Source organism: Ambystoma mexicanum, chromosome 1q (genome assembly GCF_040938575.1).
Source record: "Ambystoma mexicanum isolate Mex_15411 chromosome 1q, UKY_AmexF1_1, whole genome shotgun sequence".
NCBI classification, from domain to species: Eukaryota; Metazoa; Chordata; class Amphibia; order Caudata; family Ambystomatidae; genus Ambystoma; species Ambystoma mexicanum.
This window is the reverse complement of record NC_090922.1, coordinates 630,011,804-630,033,423: the sequence shown is the minus strand read 5'-3', so window position 1 is coordinate 630,033,423 and position 21,620 is coordinate 630,011,804. Positions and strand designations below refer to the sequence as shown.

The 21,620-nt window shown below is 45.6% G+C and overlaps 1 protein-coding gene across 5 annotated transcripts in view; it reads left to right on the top strand.

Annotated features, from left to right (window-relative positions):
* The window catches only part of SUCO (SUN domain containing ossification factor), a 1,613,753-nt gene that overhangs the window by 95,192 nt on the left and 1,496,941 nt on the right, over positions 1-21,620 (top strand). For all 5 annotated transcript variants that reach the window (XM_069641200.1, XM_069641197.1, XM_069641195.1 and 2 more), the window contains exon 3: positions 20,113-20,197. In XM_069641200.1, the coding sequence (XP_069497301.1) occupies positions 20,113-20,197 (85 nt within the window). The remainder of the gene's footprint in view (positions 1-20,112; positions 20,198-21,620) is intronic.

Genomic DNA, 21,620 nt, shown 5'->3' with positions numbered 1-21,620 from the left:
GGTTCCAGTTAGTGAACATTTTACTATCTGTATTTATGAGGGAAATCTGCCTGTAGTCTGAGCAGTCAGTAGGGTCCTTTTCTGGTTAAAGAACGATGCAGGAAGCACACCCTCCCTCCAATGGAGCTAGTCGCTCCCTTGGCTTTAGATGCTACGCATATGCGGATGACACCCAATTCTGGTACGGTTAGACCTTGACCAATCTGAGGTGTCGTCGAGACTGCAGTCGGCCGTGAAGAGTTGGATACACAGCAACTGGCTGAAACTGAACGGTGATGAGACGGATGTGATGGTGGTGGGCTCTTTCTGGGACCTCTCTGTGGACCCCGGCGTTCTGGCCATCAGTCCAAGGCGTTCTTCCTTCCTGAACTAGTCGGTCAAAAACCTAGGAGTTGTACTGTCATAAACATTGTCGATGGCCTGCAAGTTATCTCGGTCTTTAAGACGGGCTTCTATCTGTTGAAGCTACTTCGTAAGATCATGTCTTTTCTTTCAGCTGACCTGCGTCCTCAGTTGGTGCCATCATTAATCTCTAGCCGCATTGACTACTGCAATGCCCTTCACCTGGCGCAGCTTAAGGGCTAGATTCAGAGGCTTCAGTGATTCCAGAATATGGCAGCCAGAGTGGCAACAGGATCGCCATATGGCGCCCATATCAGTCCAGTGATTCGGGCGTTTCACTGGCTCCAGGCGGCATAGAGAATCAAGTTTAAACCCCTGTGCATACATCACCTTGAGGTCCTTGCGATCAGAAGCAGCAAATCTGGTAATCATCCCGAAATTCCAGAGTACCCGCTTTGGTGGCTGGGCCTTTTTGGTCGTGGCCGGTACCTTATGGAATGAGCTTTCTATCGGCATGTGCAATCTAACTAATCACCTGCAGTTCTGGCATGCGCTATAAACCTTGCTTTTCTAGACATATAGCTAACTGCCCTAGTTGAATGTCCTAGCGCCAAGGTGCCCTTGTGGTGGACGTGCGCTTTATAAATGTCTGTAACATTAACAATGCTTGCTGGTAAACCTGTAGTAGATGTGGTGGACCACAGAGAGGCCTTCAGTGGGAGGGGCCTTGGAGGGACGGACCCAAGCTCCCTGGGCTTTCTGCTGGTCCCGCCCAGCATCGCTGTATAAGGTCAGTCTCCCCAGGACCACGGAGATGCACGGTGTGGAAGCTGGAGGACATACCACACACTCCAGAGAGCGGATCAGTGGCATGCAGACCCCGGAGGGGGCAGAATCAAGGCCTGCGGAGCCCTTGGGCACTTAATTGCCCCGAAGGGGAATTTTGAGAGCTTGGGAGGTCTGTGACAGAGGTGTGGACCCCCTGGTTGGGAGGAGGGGCGTGTGCCTGCCTCACTGTGCTCCCGCTACTTGGGTCTTTAGCTTACTGGGCAAACATCACCTACGGAGTGCAGCGACAGGGTGTGGGCCCCCACGCTCGCACCTGAGGCTTGTGCCCGCCTTGGTGAAGGTTTCTTGGAAGAGTGCACCACACAGCTACTGGGCTCTGTCGGTGGTAGTGGAATCAGGCAGGGGCCTTGACAGACTGCCCCGACTACTGTGTGGCCCCGGAAGCCCAGGGACCAAGGTCATATAGACTGCTGGGGAAGGCGGCTGGGGGTGGAGAGGGGAGGGGGCTGGTGGCACAGGCCCCACCAGTGCTTGAGGAGAAGGCCCGAGGAGTTACAGGGGTGCATGGAGTTAACCCCACGGGGGAAGAGAGTAGGCAGTGTTGCAAACCAGGGGCTGGCCCCACATACAACGCAGAGGGGAATCACAGAGACCCGACGGAGCAGGACCTGGTAGAGGGCCCCACCCACCTATGGACTGGAGGACAAAGCTGGAACAATTCTAATTTCCACGGAGGCAGGGATCGGAGAGTGACACCTCGAATAAGATCATGCTGGAGGCAGGGGACGACCCTGTGTTCACGGAGAGAGATATTACCTCACTCCTGGAAGAGATTAGGTAGATGAGTGCAGATCTTGGTGGAAAAGTTGGCAAAATTAATATTCAATCGACAAAATGGACGAATGGCTCCAAGCGTTTGAGAACAATCAATCCTCCACTGAGATGCTGGAAACTCAGAGGGATATGAGGCTGGCAGAGCTGGAGAGAAGAGAGTTGGAAATGGCACTTAAAATTGATGATTTTGAAAATCGTGCGAGGACATTTTTCGGAATCCAGGAGAAAGAGGGAGAATCTGAAAGAATCCATGAGGCGACAAAAGTCTTGTATAAGGGCAGTGGAAAGGGAATGGGGGGGGCTCGTAATTGGGAGGAGTAGTAGGCGAAGACTTGCTGGGTCGGGTCCTATTGGTGGCCTGGTGTTCGTCCAGTGATGTTAACTGGAGGGGTCCGGGCGCTTCAGGGGTGGAGCAATGAGATGGGGGAGTGGGTTATGGAGGGGGGAAGGGGTTTTGGGGAAGGGGAGAATTGGGAAGGGAAGGTGTTTAACACACCCTTACAGGATCCAGGGGGAAATTGTTCTAAATAGAAGGCAGTCAGCCCAGATGGATAGGTTGAAGTACGTTGATGGCGGACCAGAATAGAGGGGACAGGAGGCATCATCTCAGGATATGCACATTAAATGTTAAGGGGTTAGATTCACTGATTAAAAAGGTCCTTGGTAGCCAGAGAAAGATTGGGTATGGATATTCTCTTCCTTCAGGAAACGCCGTTCCTTAAAGGTGAGGAACTGAGGATTCCTTTCATGATCCCAGCACAGAAATACAAATCCCATTCAGCAATACATGAGAAGCAGGGAACATCATTTCTATCAGTGAGTAAACAGTGGCTTCAAGCCTGGCGCAAGAGGCTTTTGCCTCACTCTTAGCATTGTACCCATAGGCTCCTTACACTTACATTATCTTCCCTATCTTCAACATGGCCAACGCTAATCCCATAAAGTAACTTGCAGTTCATTCTACACCTGTAGCAGAGGGAGCTACTTAAGCCCCGCCACTGCCGAAGCTCTCGCTTTGCGTCTTCACCGCTGACAGCGGGTAACGCTTCCAGCGATCTCCTCAGAACCTGTCAACAGAAGAAAACGAGTCCAAGATATTAGTTCCATAGCAAAATCAGCAGTATAGTAGAAATACTGTTACCGAACCAAAGGTTTCCAGGAATTTACCGCAGTAATATTCAATGTCTCTGCATCTCTTGTCAGAAGCTCAGCTGCAGCATTTCTTCCTTCAGCAGCCTTCGTCCGTGGTCGCAGCGTATTCTTCCAAATGTTTCCACAGCAGTTCCCTGCATCGTGCGAAGGTATTTTCTCCACAGTTTCTCCGAAGACCTGCAAAACAAAGGTATTTAATGAATGAATTAACTTAAAAGAAAAGAAAGAAGCTTCATACAAGCTTACCTGAAGTATCAACAAGGCTTTTTCTTCACTTATTTTTACAGCACTTGTTTCTGAAGGCAGCTATTACTCTGTTTCTTTTGACAAACTAACGTAATTTAATATTCCCTTAAAAAACGAGTATAACTGCAGCCTTACCACAGCCTAAGCCCTTGTAAGAGAACCACGAACCTGCAGAGAATAACAGTGAATTTTAGCAAGAGAGATCTCTCCAACGTAGGGACCATTTCGAATTTGAACTATAAAACAATTATTATTCTTACCAAGAGACTTTCCCCTGATACTTAAAATAAGGCTTTGGCCACTATACAGATAAGAGGTTTTTTCGAAACTATTGCCCCCCTCAGAATAAGTAATCTACCCAACGTGCCCCTGTAGAATACAGGATGGAGGGCTCCATAACACAAAAGCACAGATGAGAAGGGAGGGTCATTTTTAGAGTACACTGCATCACAGTTATCAGTTTGTGAATGGGAATTACAATAGTGGTTTTGTTATGATTGTTGTTTCCACAGAACTAGAGCCCAGACCACAAGTCCTCAGCTGAAAAGACATTACGCTACCGTGGGGACTTAAGGTAAGCGTTACAATTCCCTGTCGTCTCGTGGGGCAGGTCTACTGGGTCTTGGGGGAGGCGGGAAAAGGGGGTGTTGGTATCCTGATACATAAGAGATTGAGAATGGAAGTTACGAAGGAGTGGAGAGATGCAGAGGGGAGGGCCATTTTCCTGACTGGTTCCATGAGAGGAGCCAGATTTTACGCTTGTGGCTTAATATGCCCCACACCAAGGCCAGCTGCATTTCCTGAAGCCAATGCTGGAAAGGGTCTTAAATGAGGGAACGGGGGAGACAGGACATCTGATTTTGGGAGGGGACCTTAATATGTGGGCAAATTTAACAACTGAACAGAAGGTCTGTGGGAACGAAGGGTACGGGGTCCACTCCAGAAGGGGGGCAAGGCTTGTAGGCGTGCATCGACACACATGGACTGTGTGATGTGTGGCGCCTTTTTCACCCGCAGGAAAGGGGATTTACTTTTTATTTCGCGCCTCATGGGACCTATACCTACATAGATTACCTCTGTATCACGGGAACTCTTGGAAGTCACGATGGGATCTGAAATTCACCCGATTACCTGGTCCGATCATGACATGGTCTCCCTAGACTTGTCTTGGATGGATCTAGGCGGTAAAAGTTCTAGGTGAGCTTTTATACCAAGTTAAGGGGTCCTCCTATCTGCATGAAGCACTTATCTGGAGTTTAAACTCCATTTCCCAGCAAATAATGCGGTGCGCACCCGTGTGACGGTACCGGGTGGCGCCACAGCCTTTAACTGGCCCGTGTAAGCGCCCTGGACAGCAGTCGGTAGGGAGCTCATTGATAATTTACTTTTATCGAGTGGCTATACAAGTAATTATGGGGGGCTATTAATATGATGCACTTACATTAAAGGGGCTGGACAACAACCAAGGTGATTTTCCACTTAGGATGTAAAATAAAACCAGGGACCTGGATATGTTTAGACCTATGAACGAAGTACTAATAACTCCTGCTAACACTAAAATAAATGGGAATAAAGACAGCCCTAATTAACACTAGATCTGCTTGTGCCCATGTGACAGAGGTGGCCAAGCTCATTGAGGAATGCAATCTAGATGAACTCTTGATTACTGGAACGTGATTTTTAGATACCTTGCAGACCCTCTTTCATGATCTGGTACCAGAATTTCTTTAATACAATCTATTAATCATGTTGGAAAGAGAGGGGGGCTATTGCAGTCATCTATAGGACTTCACTACAAGTATCCCACTTAAACATTCTTGAATGGGATGATGACTTGCAAGTGGGACAGATGACTATCTAATTGTCCCAAAATTCTGCTGTCCAAATTGTGTTGGGATATAGACCCCCCTCGACAATACAGAACATTTCTGGAAAACCTAGATGCCTTCTTGATAACTATAGGGCGAAAATATAGAGATTATTTGCAGGAGATTGGAATATTTGATTAGATGATTCCAAAAGGTCAGATTCAAAAGAACTCTGGGAAAATCACAGGCTGCGGCCACTAGGAATTCTGCCTTCCCACGCTGAAGGCCACTGTTTGGATGTGCTCATAGTGAGAGGCAACCATATTTCCTTAACTGGGAGCTTACCGATCCATTGGTCATATCCCTTTGTTCAATGTGTTACCTTGACCCCCTCCCTATAGGGAGTAATCAAGATACTAGACAGTTCCTCCATACTACTCTGGAAACTTAAAGATCTTGATAAGATTTCTGGATCAGACGTTAAGGAATTACTAGCCTCTGTAGATACTGCCTTACCAAGTGAGGAATTTCTTACTGTTGGGACTAGGATAATGTTTTTTCCAACATAGTACCACTGAAACCCAAGAGGAAGAGGATTTCAAAATCTTGGTTTACCCAAAACTTAGCAACTCTGCGTAGATTGGTTGGTCTAAAAGGGTGGAAATGGTGAGGGAACAAAACCCCAGAGAGGGCCGACAGAGCAAGGATGGCTCTGACCAGCTATAAACATGCCATTTATAAGTCTACGAGAGATTTCCTACACAAAGAAATGTGGCAGCAAGCAACCAATCAAGAGAAATTAGTTTGATTGTATCGACGTTCTCTCAACCTACCTGTAAGGTCTCCACTGTTAAACCATCGCTGGTACAGGCCAACATTTTTAACAAATGCTTTGAGGAGAAAATTGAACATATTAAGATGGATATCATAGCTAAAGCCCAGACTGCAACTCAGAACTCCCCAGGACAGATGACTGGCCTGTCTCTGTTAGGCAGAATCCTGTGCATTTCCCTTAGGGACCACTGCAAAAGATTTAAGACTACAGGTGTTGCCAGTAAACCCACTTGGTAGCAGTCTGCACCACCCAGATTTACCTGGTAGCTGTGGCTGAGCAGTCAGACTTCCCTCAAGAAGAGTTAGGCAGTATGCAAAGTATACTCGATAGGCACCCAGATACAGTAATACAAGCAAACACTGACCAGAGCTTTGGTATCAAAGTATATAATTATTTATTTAAAAACACACAGTTGAAACACTCCAGCATTCTTATTGTAAACTTATCCTAAACACAGTTACTATTATGATATATACACCCCTTTTTCCCTATTAGAAAATCACAGTAAAACACCACTTATTTTCATACAGAGGTGAGCGCTTAACTAGATTGCACTCTAATAAGTTTGTGAAAAAGGGAGGGAAAAAACAGAATATGAAGAGGTACACCACTCTACGATTCAAGAACACTGTTAGCAAGGCAGAGAGCAAAAAGTCACTGGTGAGCCAAAGTCCAAAGGCTGGGCCCACTCTTAGAGAGAGCAGAGCACAAATGCGCCCAAGATCACACAGTTACACTAGGCTTAGAAAGTCTTGCAGAGAGTTCAGAAAAGAGTTTAGAGAGGCTTAGAAATGTTTAGCCAAGGTGTTCCAGGCTAACCCAGGTTCGAAAGCCGGGGGCTAAATCTACCCCGTACAGTCGGTAGCAAGGGAAGCCAGGCGGGACACGGTACCTTAGGTGGGAAGGATCCTCCAGCGGTGGCAGTTGTTCCTGGTAGTGGGTGCAAGTTGCGTCGTCGTCCAGGGGAAGAGAAGATCTCGACTTGGAGGAAAGATGAAGGTCGTTGCACTGCCAGGGCAGAAACCAGCCGCGGAGTTTTCCGGTGAAAGGTGGTACCTTTGTCTCGCAGTCGTGGTAAAACATGGTATCCTGGTTGCCGGGGTGCTTGGCACGGGCAAGGCGGCCACGAGATACGTCGGGAAAGCGAAAAGACGGTGAAACTGGTTATCCCCACCAGTTAAAGGAAGAAGACTCTCCGGCGGGAGATCTCCTCTGTCGTTGGGAAAAGTGGTGAGACGGTCCAGCAGGGCTCCACCGGTAGTGGTGTCGTGGCAGGTCGGCTCAGCTTCTCCCTCGTCGGATTCTTAGGTCCTGTGGCGACTTCTGAAGTTCCAGTCCCCAAAGCCCTGCTTTTATGCAGAAAACCCCCATTCACTCAGCCTAGCTGTCACTCAAACATGCTAAGTGGTGAGCCGGTTGGCTCACCACTTGGGCCAATTAGGATGGAGTGCGACTTGAGTTGCCTAGGAACTCTGTCCAGGGTGCCTAAATTTCCCTCCACCCCTCCTAAGTACCCCAGACAGAGTGGCACCACTTTGGAGGGCTTCTGTGGAGAAGCCCGCCAAAAAGTGGAACAAAGGGCTCGACTTGGGTTGGAGTCACAGAAGAGAACACAAACGCCATTTTAGAATCAAGTTTTGGCAAAAAATACCAACCGGAGAATTAATATTAATTAAATAAACCGGTGGTATGTTCGAGGCTACCGTAAATAATTAAATAAAGATAGTAGCCTAAAACAATGGGAAATCCCATAGGAAAATATTCTTCGTTGAATATAAAAAGTAGTATCCACTGCCACCAGCCAAAACTCGATCATGGGGGACGGAGACGTGCCCCCTCGACTAACAGACCCCGGGGAAATTGAATTGCCCCAGCCAGTACGTCCACAATATGATGGTTTGTACTGGTTCTGTTCAGAATTTAAGAGTAGTAAAGTCAATGGTGACTTTACATGCCCTGGGAGACAGTAGTCAGTCCCAGGGTATGGAGTCTATACTGGGGGGTCACTATGACACCCCTGTGTCACTGCACTGAGGGTGCTGTGTAACACACATCACAAAAAAACACATGAAGCCCTATGGAGTAAAAGACCCCATAGCCCATTAAACACATCTAGATTCAAAGAAACACACTCAGATCATGCCCAAGAGTGAGGGTAAAAGAGTCTCACTCTTGGTAGGAGAAAGAAATAAACCCCAAAAATCCAGCAAAGCTGCTGGGGGACTCACTAGGTTAGGAAATTCAGCCTAAACAGAGAATTCTCCCTAACAGTCTCCATTCTGAATAGCGCAATCGCAGATGGTAGACGCAACAATCTATTAATCATTTTCATCTGGTATCAAAGAACTCGCTAGTTAAAGCTCTGAAACGTACAAATGACCATTTATTTCCCCTTCCTGCTTATCCAGCAAAGTGCAGGACCCAGGAAATTACACCATTTATGACTGAGATCATTAATCTTTGATTCAGGGCGTAGTGCCTCAGAGGCTAAAAAATACAATTTTAACACCTTTATTAAAAAATCCTAGCCTTGATCCAGTGGTTCTCCAGAACGATCAAACCAATTGCAGGACTTCCATGGCCAGGGAAAGTCCTGGTGAAAGTAGTTACCTGCCAGCTGCAGGACTTTGTGGAAAAAGAGTCACTCATAGACCCCTTTCAATCAGGCTTTCGACCCAAGTACAGAACAGATGGTCTTGCTGACGGTTCATGATGACCTCCTAGAGGTCGCTGACCGGGGCAAGCTCTCATTGTTAGTGATGCTAGACCTATCTGCTGCCTTAGATACAGTCAACCATAACATCTTGCTTGATCGGTTGAAGGCAGTTGGCAGAGTCTCGGAACACACCATTAAATGGTTTGAATCATTCGTTACTAACCGTCAACATGTCCAACTTGGGCTGTTTCATCTCCGATCCCACTATTATGGGATGTGTACCGCAGGGGCCCTCACTGCCACCACTACTCTTTAATTTGTACCTAAAATCTTTGATGGAGATCTTGATACTTCACGCGATGAATTATCATTCATATGCTGACGACACCCAGATCTTCATCAAAATTGGAGATTTTGAAGAAACCTTTACTAGGGTTAAACATTGCCTGGAAAATGTCAGTGAGTGGATGTCTACTAACCAGCTTCAATTGAATGCGTCCAAAACCGAGCTTGTACTGTTTGGACCTAGACAAGTACTCATAACCTTCAAAGAATTGTCAGTTCCCAATCTCTTGTGTGTAGAGTTTGGTTTCACCTCCAGGGTAAAAAACCTGGGATGTATTTGGCAAGACAATCTGGGTAGCGAGGATCAGGTAGGAGCTAAGGTTACAGTCCTTTTCTACTTGCAGAGATTGCTACGGCAAGTCTAGCCATATATTCCAGACGAAGATCATGCATCCGTGGTGGCGGCCTTAATGAATGCCCATCTGGATTATTGGAACAGCTTGCTGATGGGTATCCCAGCTAAACAGCTTCGTAGGCTCCAAAAAGCCCAGAATGTGGTTGGTAGATTGGTCTGCAGGCTGAGTAAGTCGGCTCATGTATCTCCATCTCATCAAGCACTTCACTGGCTGGCAGTGGAAGAGCGTATTGAATTCAAGGTGGCATGCCTTATCTTTAAATGTCTAAACGGATCGGCACCAGTCTGCTTGAGGGACAGAATTAGCCGTTGTCGACCCACAAAGTGCTTACGATCAAAAGATCCGTTGATCCTGAGTGTTCCTTCATCTATCTGTGTGTCAAGGGGTGATGGAAGATTTGCTGTTTTTGGTCCAAAACTGTGGAGCAGTATTCTGAGAGAGATTAGGGCCCTGGAGACACTTCATCAATTCCGTAAAGCACTAAAAACGTTTGTGTTTAAATGATAGACTATGGTCATGTGACGGTGACCACTCCTGCTTTCGAAATTGTTTTTAGCTCATACTCTGCTTTGGTCGATTCCTAATTTCAGCTGCACCGCTATGCGGTTAAGTCCATCACAAGCGTGTTATAAATATTCAAAATCAAATCAGGTGGAGGTGTAATGAGCCCCTCTGGAAGGATCCGGTGTTTGGGGAGGAGTTGGAGGAGGCGATACAAACGACATGGGGGAGTGGTGCAGGCCACGGTTTGGGATGTGGGGAAGGCACCATGGTGGGGCTGTTGATCAGGGAAGGGGTTTGTAGGAAGAGGGAGAGGACCTTGCTGGAGAATAGGCTGCAGAAGGATATAGGGGCTCTGGAGGAAAATTCAGGGCACAGAGGAGGGAGCAGGCGCATGGCTGGAGGAAGCGAGAGGAAAGGGGGAGGATCCGGGTTCTGGAAGAGGGAAGGATAACCCAGAAACGTCAGTTCCTGAAACAGAAATACTATGAAAAAGGGGACCCGGCGGATGCCCTTCTGGCCGCACGACTGCGGGGCCAGCGTGCTGATAGGTGGATAGCAGAAGTGGAGGGGGGAATAGGAGAGTCGTTTGCATGTTTCTATTAAAGTTTATATAAGGGAAGAGACCGACTGGACATAGAAGGGATAGAGGCCTATCTAGAGGAAGTGTTGATACCGACGTTGACCTCGGAGGAAGCCTTAGAAATTGATACCCCCTTTACTGGGGATGAGATCTTGTTGGCAATCTGTAAATTACAGCTGGGACAGGCACTTGGAGAAGACTGGTATACCGCAGGGTTTTATAAGACATTTGCAGGCACTCTAGTACTTCACTTGCCAAAGTTCTTTAATAGCATTCTGGATACGGGTAGGCCCCTCAAAGCATTTGCACAGGCTCTTATCTCGGCAATACACAATGAGGGTAGAGATCCAGGGGCATGTGGTTCCTATCGGCCAATCTCGCTTCTCAATGTGGATGCGAAATTATTTATGCAAGTCCTGGCTTCGAGACTCAACAGCATATGCCACGTTGGTGCATTCCGACCAGGTGGGTTTTATAAGGGGGAGACAAGGAGCAGACACAATGCGGAAATCCTTACACTTAATTGAAGAGGCCCGTGGCAGAAGGGGGGACCCTACGCTTCTCTCGGTCGATGCAGAAAAAGAATTTGACAGAGTGGATTGTGAGTTTTTTAAGGAAGTTCTAGTTACATTTGGGATCGGGGCAAAGTTTTTGCACGGTTTTAGGGCGCTTTAGTATGATCCAAAGGCACCGTGGCTGTGTATGGGAAATTCTCACGTTGATTCCGGTTGGGAAGAGGTATGAGACAGGGCTGTCCCTTCTCGCCATTACTTTTTGCTCTTTCAATGGACTCTCTGGCCCAGAGGTTACGGGAGGACTCTTGAGTGGCAGGCGTTCCTGTGGGGGGGGGGGGTCTGGAATACAAATTGGGGCTATATGCGAGCAATGTTCAGATACACCTTAGAAACCCAATGTCTTCGTTTCCCAACAGTGGTGGAAATTGTGGAGCAATACGGAGGACTATCGGGGTTTAAAATGAACAAAGGGAAGTCCATCCTATTGCCACTGGACCGAATGGGGGACAAAGAGCTGCAGAGACTAGCCACGCTGGGCATGCAGGTCAGGGGGGGGGGGCATCAGTTACGGGATCTGGGCATAAACCTCACGAGCGAAACAGGTGATTTATATGATATTGATATTTTATTTGTATATGAAGCAAATTTACCATCTCCCCTAGAAAAAGCTATTCAGAGATTTGGAGAAATGGGGAAAATTGACAATGTCGTGGTTGGGACGGCTGAACGCTATGAACTTCCTCCCTAGGATTCTATATTTCTTTCAAGTGCTCCCAATTCAAGTGCCGGACTCTATTTCGCTAGGTTAAGGGTCGCCACCTGAGATTTGTGTGGCAGGGAAAGGGGGCCAGAGTGGCGTACAAGACCTTTGTGCCCCCAAAGGAAAGGGGTGAAGTACGCTTCCAGACATATTTATACTATAAAGCAACGCAATTTAGGGTCCTGATTCTGCATTTGAGGGACCGTCAATGGGTAGTGCTTGACAATTTTCATCTTCAACCAGCTACGGTGGGGGAATGGATATGGGAGCAGAGGGAGTTACTCCAAAGAAAGATAAGGGAGCACCCTATCTTAGGAGTTATTTGAAATATTTAGCGAAAGGGTTCAGAGATGAAGGGCGTAACGACATGGCTCTTTCCCCAGAGTCATCTTTGGGCCCTGGAAGTGATGGAGCAGATCCCGAATCTAGACAGATTTCAGTCGTGAGGCAGGGCTGGAAAGGGTGGGACAGTTGTGGAAGGACGGTCAGTTTATCTCGCTGGTGGACTTGGAAGAGGCACTGGGCATTGGGAGGGTGTTCGTTTTTTTCGTATCTTATCTCCAGTTGAAGGGGGTAGTTATGGCCGGGCCTTGGAGGTAACTGGTACAGAGGGAGATGCCCCCCTTCGAAAAAAGTCCTTGCCTCTACATGGGACATGAGGGGGTTGATCTCCTCCCTATACGGGGCCTTGGTGGAGTTGGGCAAGAGAAACACGGAGAGGCTTAGGGTCTAGTTGCAAGGGGATTTAGGTCTAGAGGTGGACTAAGCACTATGGCGGACAATGTGCTGCAGGGCATATAGAGTCTCAATTTCATCCCAGTACAAACTACACGCGATTAAACTACTCCACAGATGGCAGTACGACCCAGTGCAGCTTTTAAAGAGCTTTCTGGGGTGAGCCCTCACTGCTGGAATGAATGTGGGGAAAGGGCAGACTATTGGCACATGTGGTGGGGCTGTGCGAGAGTCCAGATGTACTGGGATGAGGTGTTGGCGTGGATCAATAAGTTAGGAGTCCCCATAACAAAGTGTCAGTTACTGGTCCTATTTGGTTTAAAAGGTGAGGAGGGGGGATATAGAAGCCTGCCGCATCTTCCGCATTTCCTGCTATTGGCGGCCAGAGTGTGTCTAGCACTGGAAGAGGGTAACGCTCCAGAGCAAGAAGGAATGGATAATCACAGGGAAGAATATATATGTGATGGAGAGGATTTTCGGCAGCCATACTTGGCAGGGGAGGGAATACTGAAATGGAATGGGAGGTATTCTGGACCAGGTATGCCTTTTTGGGGGGGTGCATCTGGGTGAGGGATGTGACGGAAGCTGATTGGAAGGTGCAAAGAGGGGGAGAGGGGTAACTACTCTGGAATGCGCAAGGAAAGGACGATCCTTTGCAAAGAGGATTGAGAGGGAAACTCTGGTCTTCTGGTGGTTCAGATGGGGGCTGACCTTAATAGCTGTGGTTCTACTCGGATCAGGTGTTGGTGTTAATTTGAGAGGAGGGTTGGGGGGAGGGATGGGAGCAAAACAGCCGGATGACTTGTTGACAGCCCATTTTAAAGTATTTTGAGATTGGCTTATTGCTGGGCATGAATCTTATAATTGGCTGTATCTTGTTTTGTAATGATGAAAATCTTAAATTTGAATTAAAAAAAAGACCATCAGCCAAAGGGCCAAACTCTCATTCAGCAGCCAACGCCTGCAGATCTAGCCCATATGCTGCAGTCAAACATATTGCATTGGAGTACAGGTAGGGGGAAGATGGCACGTGAGGAGGGGCACACAGCATGTGGGCGTTTGGTTATTTACCCACCCATTGACTGCCCATGGCCTTGCTAATCTTTGTGGACATTCCCACATACTGCTAATCCCTCCCTGCCCAAATCACACTTTCCTGTGATCTCTTTGAGCTCACTTTATCAAGCTTTAGCCTGCCAGTGGTTTTTCTAAGCAGTCTGCTAAGAGTTCATTAATGGCTTCATTGCAGCTGTAAATGGCTATTGGCGTACTGCAACTGTCTTAACCAAGTGTGGCTGCAGTGCAGCCACTTATTTATATAACTTCCTTGCACTGAAGTCCTTTTGAAAATGTACACAGACAAATCCAACAAGTTTTGGTTTGGGATATCAGATATGCATTTGACAGGTACTGCCATCATGTGTTATTTTACTCTGCTTTTATATCAATCACTTTTCCAGCTATTTGCAATCTTATGGCCACGCAGTACCAAATCAGTGCATAGCAAATGCATATCCCATACCTATACAAAAAACAAAACTGTTGGCTTTGCCAAAGCTTGTTTCACTTGCACACTGGACTCGAAGAAAGGGTGCCTCTCCTGCACAATAGTCCACCAATAAGCAAAGTGCTGCAATCGCATGCTAACTAATGCCTCATAAACGTTCCTTGTATCCCAACCCAGCTTTCCTACGTTCTGCACTCTGGATTATTCTATGTAATTTGTCATTATGTAAATGCTGACTGCTGGAGAAAAAAAAAAGCCATCATCCTTCTGTTCCTGATGTATGTTCCTCATTTTACGCCTTCATCACTCGGTTTGTCATTCAGTCCAATCCCTTTATCAACTATGAGTATTAGGAATATGACGTCATGTGTTGAGGCACAACCTATATCTTCACCACCATGTTCTGCTTTTCCCCTGAGGAAGATCATAATGCAGGGGCTTGAAACATGTCGTGCTAGGTCGCCATGCAATTTAGAAACTAGATGTGTACATTATATAGGTTTCTGACCCGTTTCATTAAGGTTCCTTTTGTCTATGGATATTGCACTTCATATTTCACATTGTATGCTTATGTGGCGTTGATAGGTTTATATTGTTATAATGCATACCGAAAATCGTTTTTATATATAACAATATCATTTATTTTAGAACTCGTTTTTTGTTATGGGACCTAAACCTTATTCAACAACTGGAGTTGCATTCTTATTTTCTCTTTTTATTTCACTTGTTTACACACTTACGGACAGTTTATTTTGTGTAATACCAATATAATCTGAGCATTAATAAATATGCACACTAATTGTGAGATTAATATGGCAGTTGTTGCAGTCCAACACTTCTGTGTTGTAGCAGAGATGTATCGTCTCTTTTCTCGCTTTGCTCAGTATTATTTCAAAGCAATTGAGGATTGGTAGGCTATTGAAGATGGCTGTTTTTCTATACATAGTATTTATTTTGTACTCAGTTTTTTGGTTAGTCGTGAGAATAAAAAACGCTGTGGGACAAAACCTTACCGTTTGGATGCCATTGCAGTATATCCCTCGTTTTTACCCTAAATAGTGTCTAATATTCATGGTAGTCGGGAGATTAGTTTACACCCACGCCCTTTTACTGAATTCTTATTCCGTTCTTCTTCCGGGGCTCTGCATTGCCTAGTTGTCCGTTATGCTCATGTGTTTTTGCTTTCACTAAACCAAGGCTAGCTACTCTGCCCACAGACCAGCTGCTTTTTATATTTCGAGGTTATACTGGGGGAAGAGTTGTATTCCTGAATTCTCTGATGGTGTTCTAAACAGTACTCCAGATAAGGTTTTGAAGTGAGGAGCATTTTACACCCTGTTTTATTAAGTTTAGAGTACAATGATTTTTTAGGGAGTAGAAAAGTAAGTCCAAATCAGAGTATTTTATAAGCGAAATAAGTATGCTTTAACTGTAAAACAGAAATGTTTTTGTAATACTTCTTTTTTGCACCTAGTTGTTCACACACATTTAAAGAAACATTTTTCCTCGTCAGATCAGACAATAATAATAATGTCTTTCTGTGGCTGTGTGTACTACTTATCCAATCAAATATAGGAAAATGTGTGGGTGAAAGTAGGGCAAACACTTCTATGTGTCCATTTGCTTTTTTTGTGAGAAGTATTTTTACTCTCTATTTTTTCTTAATAGTTGCCTATTTGTGGGGAGTAAACGTGAGTGAATGATATACCACGTATCTGTAGAGCTGGTTGTAAGGTTAGAATGCTCATGCTCAAGGCCTGTTCAGTCGCATTCCCTATAGCATCAAGTGGCTTTAATTAAAGCCGGGTAAGCCCTTGAGTCTTCTGATATAGATGGCATATTTCATCGGATTCACTGCACAATGCTTATTCTTCTACTAAATTTCTGTGGCGAGTCGGGATTCTATTAATGGCACCTAGGTAATTGGGCATTAAACGCTTTTCCTTTTTAGTCCACCACCTATACACCAAATCTATTGGCATAGGAATACAGATGGGACAGCCTGTGGGTGTTTGGCTTTTTCCCACCCATTGACATCCCATTTCTATAATTATCCTTGTGGCCAGCCCATCACAGTAGCCACCCTTGCCTGTGCAAAACCCACCTTTCTAAAATCTCTTTGAACTACTATCCTTAAATAACATCAACCTATATGTTGTTTGGGGCTGCCATTGTTATTCCTAAGTAGTCCTCAGCATTGGTAAATCAGTTCCTAGTTTAATGTCTCAACCAAGTGTGCCGTAAGCCACTTCATTGATTTTATAAGCAATGTACTTTATTCCGGATATACACCAACATTGGCAAAGCCAACAGTTTTGATTCTTGCCTAGATATTTTCTAGGCACTGCCATCATATGCCCAGGCACTAGCACCATTTGCCAGTTGTTGCCATTTTGGCCAGGAAGTGCTATTGTGGCAGTGCCTTGCAAATGCTCATCCCACACATAAACAAATGCCTAAACGTTTGGGTTTAGCTAAATGAGAACTAGGAAGTCTTCCTAATTCGTGGTTTGCTCACTGTGTGCTCTTCCAAGAGAACTACATACATTTTGATGCTTGTATTTTATTTTTCTCTTTTTCGTAAAACGCATTGGAACACAACTTCCAATCGCTTTTTGTTAGTCAGAATCCTGTGCAGTTCCCTTTTGGAGCACTACAGAAGATTAGGACTACAGGTGAGAGCAATAAATCCCCTTTGGTATCAGTCTGTACCACAAAGATTTAGTTGGTAGCTGTGGCTGAGCAGTCGGACTTCTCTCAAGAGGGAGATGAGCAGTATTCAGGGTTTACACAATAGGCCCATAGCACTATGGCACAAGGAAACACTGACCAAGGCTTTGTATTAAAAAACAAGTAGATATATATTTATTTTATATACTTCTAGTAAAACGCATTTATCGCAGTCATCAAGCAGGTTAAAATAAGTCACAGAAAAATAAACACACTCCCTAGTTAAATTGTAGACCAAGTGAACCAGAGTGAAAACTGAGCAAAACGGCACAGTAGAAACCACACATGAGGGATACTCTAGCAATTTCTCACAAGGGAGGGAAAACACAAGTTATTCAGAAATATCTTCCTACACACCCTAGCAACACTTCCCCTGAGTTTGTGAACCAGTTTAAACCAGACAGTGCATCAGTATAGAATATACTTAAATGAAAACTGAGCAAAATGGCATATCACAAGTTTTAAGAAAGGGAAGGCAAAGGGGTTTATAAGAAGTGGGTGCACCACGCAGTTATAGTTGAGAATCAATCTAAAGAAGGCAGGTCTAACAAGTTTAGCCAGAGTCCAAAAAGGCCTGTGCCAGAGTCAGTGGCACAGGGCAAGAGCCCAGGAGCAAAATGTTCTTGTAGCTGCAGTCAAGTCTTTGGTTAACGATTTTGAAAAGGTGGATGCAGAGGGTGAAAGACAATGTTAAGAGAGAGGGGCAGCCAACCCAACAGGTAGGTAAAGGATTTAAAACGCCTTTAGCTCTACCGCTAAGAAAGGGCAGTCTGGCGGAACAATGTACCTTTGAAACGAAGAAGTGGCTCCTGCGGTGGCGGTTGTTCCTGGTAGTTCCTGCAGTTCGAGGGATCCAGCAGAGAAAGAGAGGCTCTCGTCATGGAGGAAGGTTCGAGTTACTGCACTACCCAGGGATGAAACCAGCCGCGGTGCTGCCAAACGAAATTAAAAGGTACGCTCCTTTAAATCGCGATCCGGGTGGATGGCTGCCTGGCTATCCGGCCTCCAAGTGCAGGGCACTGGCGATTCCACCAAGGCAGGTGCGGGAAGGCGATTGGCAAACTGGTTGGCCCCACCAGCTCAAGGGAAGACGGCTCTTGTAGATGAAGATCTTCTCTCGTCGTGTGGAGAGAAGTGGTGAGACGCTGCAGCAGGGCTTCACCAGTGGTTCAGTCGTTGCAGATGTCTTTGGCTTCTCTCCGGCTTCTTAGTTCCAGTGGCGACGTCTTGCTCTTCCACTCCTCAGGACCCTGCTTTTATGCAAAAAGACCCCCATTCATACAGCCTAGCTGTCACTCACACAGTGGAGTGGTCATTCTTTGCGGGAGACCCTCCAGCCTAAGTGCAAAGTGCGACATGGGTTGCTGAGGCAAACCTGTCCAGGGGTCCTACTCCCCCCCTCCCACACAATGGACCCACCCCAGACTGAGTTGTGCCGAAATGAGGGCTTCTTGCAGAAGCCCGCCAAACGGATGAACAAAGGATCCCCGACCCTGGTTAGGAGTTTAGAGAAAGACACGAGAAAGAATTTATATTAAAGTTCTTGCAATAAAAACCTACCGGAGTAAAGTTAGTAACAAAATAAACCGGCGGTATGTTAGAGGCTGTCAGAAAATGTAGCCTCGAACAATGGAAAAATCCCATAGGGAAATATTCGCGGTCGAATATTTACAGTAGTAACCACTGCCACCAGTCAAAAACTTTAGAGAGAGGGACTGTGCGGTACCCTCTCGAAAATGAACATAAGGGAAAAACTATTAACCCTTTCCAGTACATCCATAGTAAGATGGGTTGTACTGGTTTTGTTCAGAAAGATTGACTAGTAAAGTCAATGGGGAGTTTACATGCCCTGGGAGACAGTAGTCGGCCCCAGGGTATGGAGTCTGTTTGGGGGTAGCTACGACACCCCTGTGTCACTGCACGGAGGGTGCTGTGTAACACAAGCGAATAAAGATTGGTTCCTATGGAGGTGAAAAAAAAAACATAGACATTAAACACAAAAATAGCCTAGAACACAAATAGCAAAAATGCCTAAGAGTGGGAAAAAGTCTCACTCTTAGCAGGAGAAAAAAAAAACCTTCAAATCCAGCAAAGCTGCTGGGGAACTCTATAGGTAAGGGAAATTAGCCATTGAATGAGAATTCTCCCTAACACTTTTGTGTGAAACAGTTCCAGATATTTTAATCAGAAAGCAGTGTGCATTTCCAGATCAATGTCCTGGCACAGTGAGCCAATGCATTTCGGAATTGATTCCGTCAGGGCTAAGCGCCACATGTCTTACATACAATAAACAGTTCAGTCACATTATATCCCAAAAACCCCCGTGATCAATGGTTAATACAAGCAGCGATTTCCACACCATAAAGGTGACGGCGATGTCAGTGTGTGTAAGTATATACCAGTTATGTAGTTAAGTTCGCACATTGCATTGGGCAGAAGAAATTCGGGAAGCAACAAGTACATTGAGGGCATATAGGGAAATATCGCAAAAGGTCATCCCATTGCAAGTATTCAATGCGTTGTACCCCAGGGTGGAATTATGTTTACCTGAAAGCTTTCTGAAACGGGAGTCTGTGGTCGACAAAAAAAAGCAGATAATGACACTGTGTTAATGAAATATGTCGTGGAAAATCTTATGCTGTTTCAAATGCATTGTGAAAATGTATAATGGTGACAGCTGAGCCGATTAATTGTACCTTGAACTTCATGTCGATGGATAAACCATTCTGGAGCGGTCCTGTGCCTTGAAGTTGAAAGGTAAATATTGTAAGGGACATGGTTTCCTAGATAATAATGTACATGTGAGAGGCGTAGTGGCGTTCAGGTTGTCGCGACTCTCGCGGAAGGGTAAGGCAAAGACCCTAAATGTAAAGGATGGCCGGCGTTGCTAGGCGACGCCGCGTGTCGCGTTCACAGACCGCTTTGGGTTTGCCAACATTTTTATTTTTCTCGTTCAGTTACCATATTGTGGTTTGAATTCCAGTCTTGAGCTTGAATTGTTGTTGAGAAGAGTTGTTTCCTTTTGCCCTTTTTAATTTCTGTTTATTCGAAAACAATTGCCCTCCTAAGTATTTATAAAAATTAACAAATCCCGCTCTTCACAAAATATTTTGTGGGGTTCCTGAAGTTAAAAACGGCCCGTTACTCCTAAAAAGGGGGAAATCCATAAACCCAGCTTTTGGGACTGGGTTAAACCAAATAAAGGAATACAGAGGCTTAATTGTGTGCAAATAAACAGCACGTTAAGCCGTTGTATGCAAATGACTAATGTATGTTACACGACCATAACCTTGCAGAGCCACGAACGCTCGTTTTATAAATACAAAACATTCTATTTGTTGATGTTGGTTATGTAAGATCGTTGTGCATGTTCATGCTTGTATAATTTCCGCTCTTTTTTTTTCTTCTTGAATTGGAGGTTTCCCAGCTGGCATGTATTTGCTAAAGAAAGTGGCTCATCTGATGACGGTCCCCCGGTTATTGAAGAGACCATCCAGAAAAAGGTAAGCTTGATGGGAAGTTCCGCTGCAATACAAATATAAATTGCAATGGGCCTGCTTTCTAAAATCACTTCTAGCCTGCCCCGATATTGTGTGAAATGTAATTTGTCTGTTTCCTTGGATCTGGTACAACTCGCAGCTTTCATTTGAGTTTTGCGCCCTCCAAGATTAAAATCTGTCATATTTTTTGTGGTCCAAACATCATATTCGTGTGAATGAAAGGATGCAGTATTCTATACTACCGGCCTGCGTGAACCAGGCGTCACCACCAAAGGGCTTTAATATGCTGCATATAATTTGTTTCGCGTTACATGTGCTAGATGTTAAAAGCAAGCAGTGTGGGGAGAGTGAAATATGTGTTCTGGAATAAAATGATGCTACACACAGCCGCTTTATGCGTTTTTATTATTGGTATGCTTCCAGTGAGAGATCAGCGCTCAGAGGAATAGGGGCAGGGCAGCTCTCCTTTGGTCTTGCTGTGCTTTTGCTGCTCCCCCTGCTGATCACTCCTCATGCGTGAGGGGGGTGGGAGAGTGGGCGGGGCTAGTGGCAGCGTAAAGAATTAAAGGGAACGGCCCGCCCCACACGGTTGCAGTGTGACTTGCCATGATCGGTGCCTTTTGCTGTGCTGGTTTCAGTGAGGGGCGCTACTGAAACCTTTGCCTCTGCAGTGCCACTCCCGCTGCTGTAGCCCAGGGTAGTACACATTGTCCATATGTGTAGTGAAGGTAGCATGTACAGTGCTTTAAGTGGGGTAAGAAATTGATGGGGGGGAGGGGCTCGTTTGAGGGTGTGGCTTGCATGGTGGGCGTGGTCTAAGACATGATGGGTGTGACCTAAAGAAGGAAGTGGAGTTCTGAGGGGGCACAGCTGGCAGTTAAACTCTGGTCCAATGAAATAACAGTTTAAAAATTGTGCAATTTCTTTCATGCTGCTTCTTTTCCAAACTCCACAATTCCACTTGAAATCCCTTCCATGTAAGTGCACCCAAAAATATGTTGCCATTGCCACTTTAAAATCACTTTGGGGTCCGATCATCTGACGAGGTGCAGTCTCCAGAATTGCAAAACTCTTGCCATATGATATGATATATAATAGTTGTGAATATTTTCACAACTCACTTGAAGTCATCATCTCCCTTCCTCGCCCCCGTTTGGCTTTCAACAATGCAGATGTCTTGAAAAGTCAAAACACAATAATAAGGTACGCACACAAATATATAAATATAAGGATTTATATATTTGTGTGCGTACCTGACTGTGTTTTGTGTACTTTTCAAGCCATCTTTTACAAACATAGAAATATGTTAGGCAAAACGTGTACAATTGTGACATCCCCCACCCCCATCTTGAGAGACTACAAATACCAGAATCCATTTCAAGAATATCACCTTCGATTTTGCCTAAAACAAGGTATTCTAGAGCCT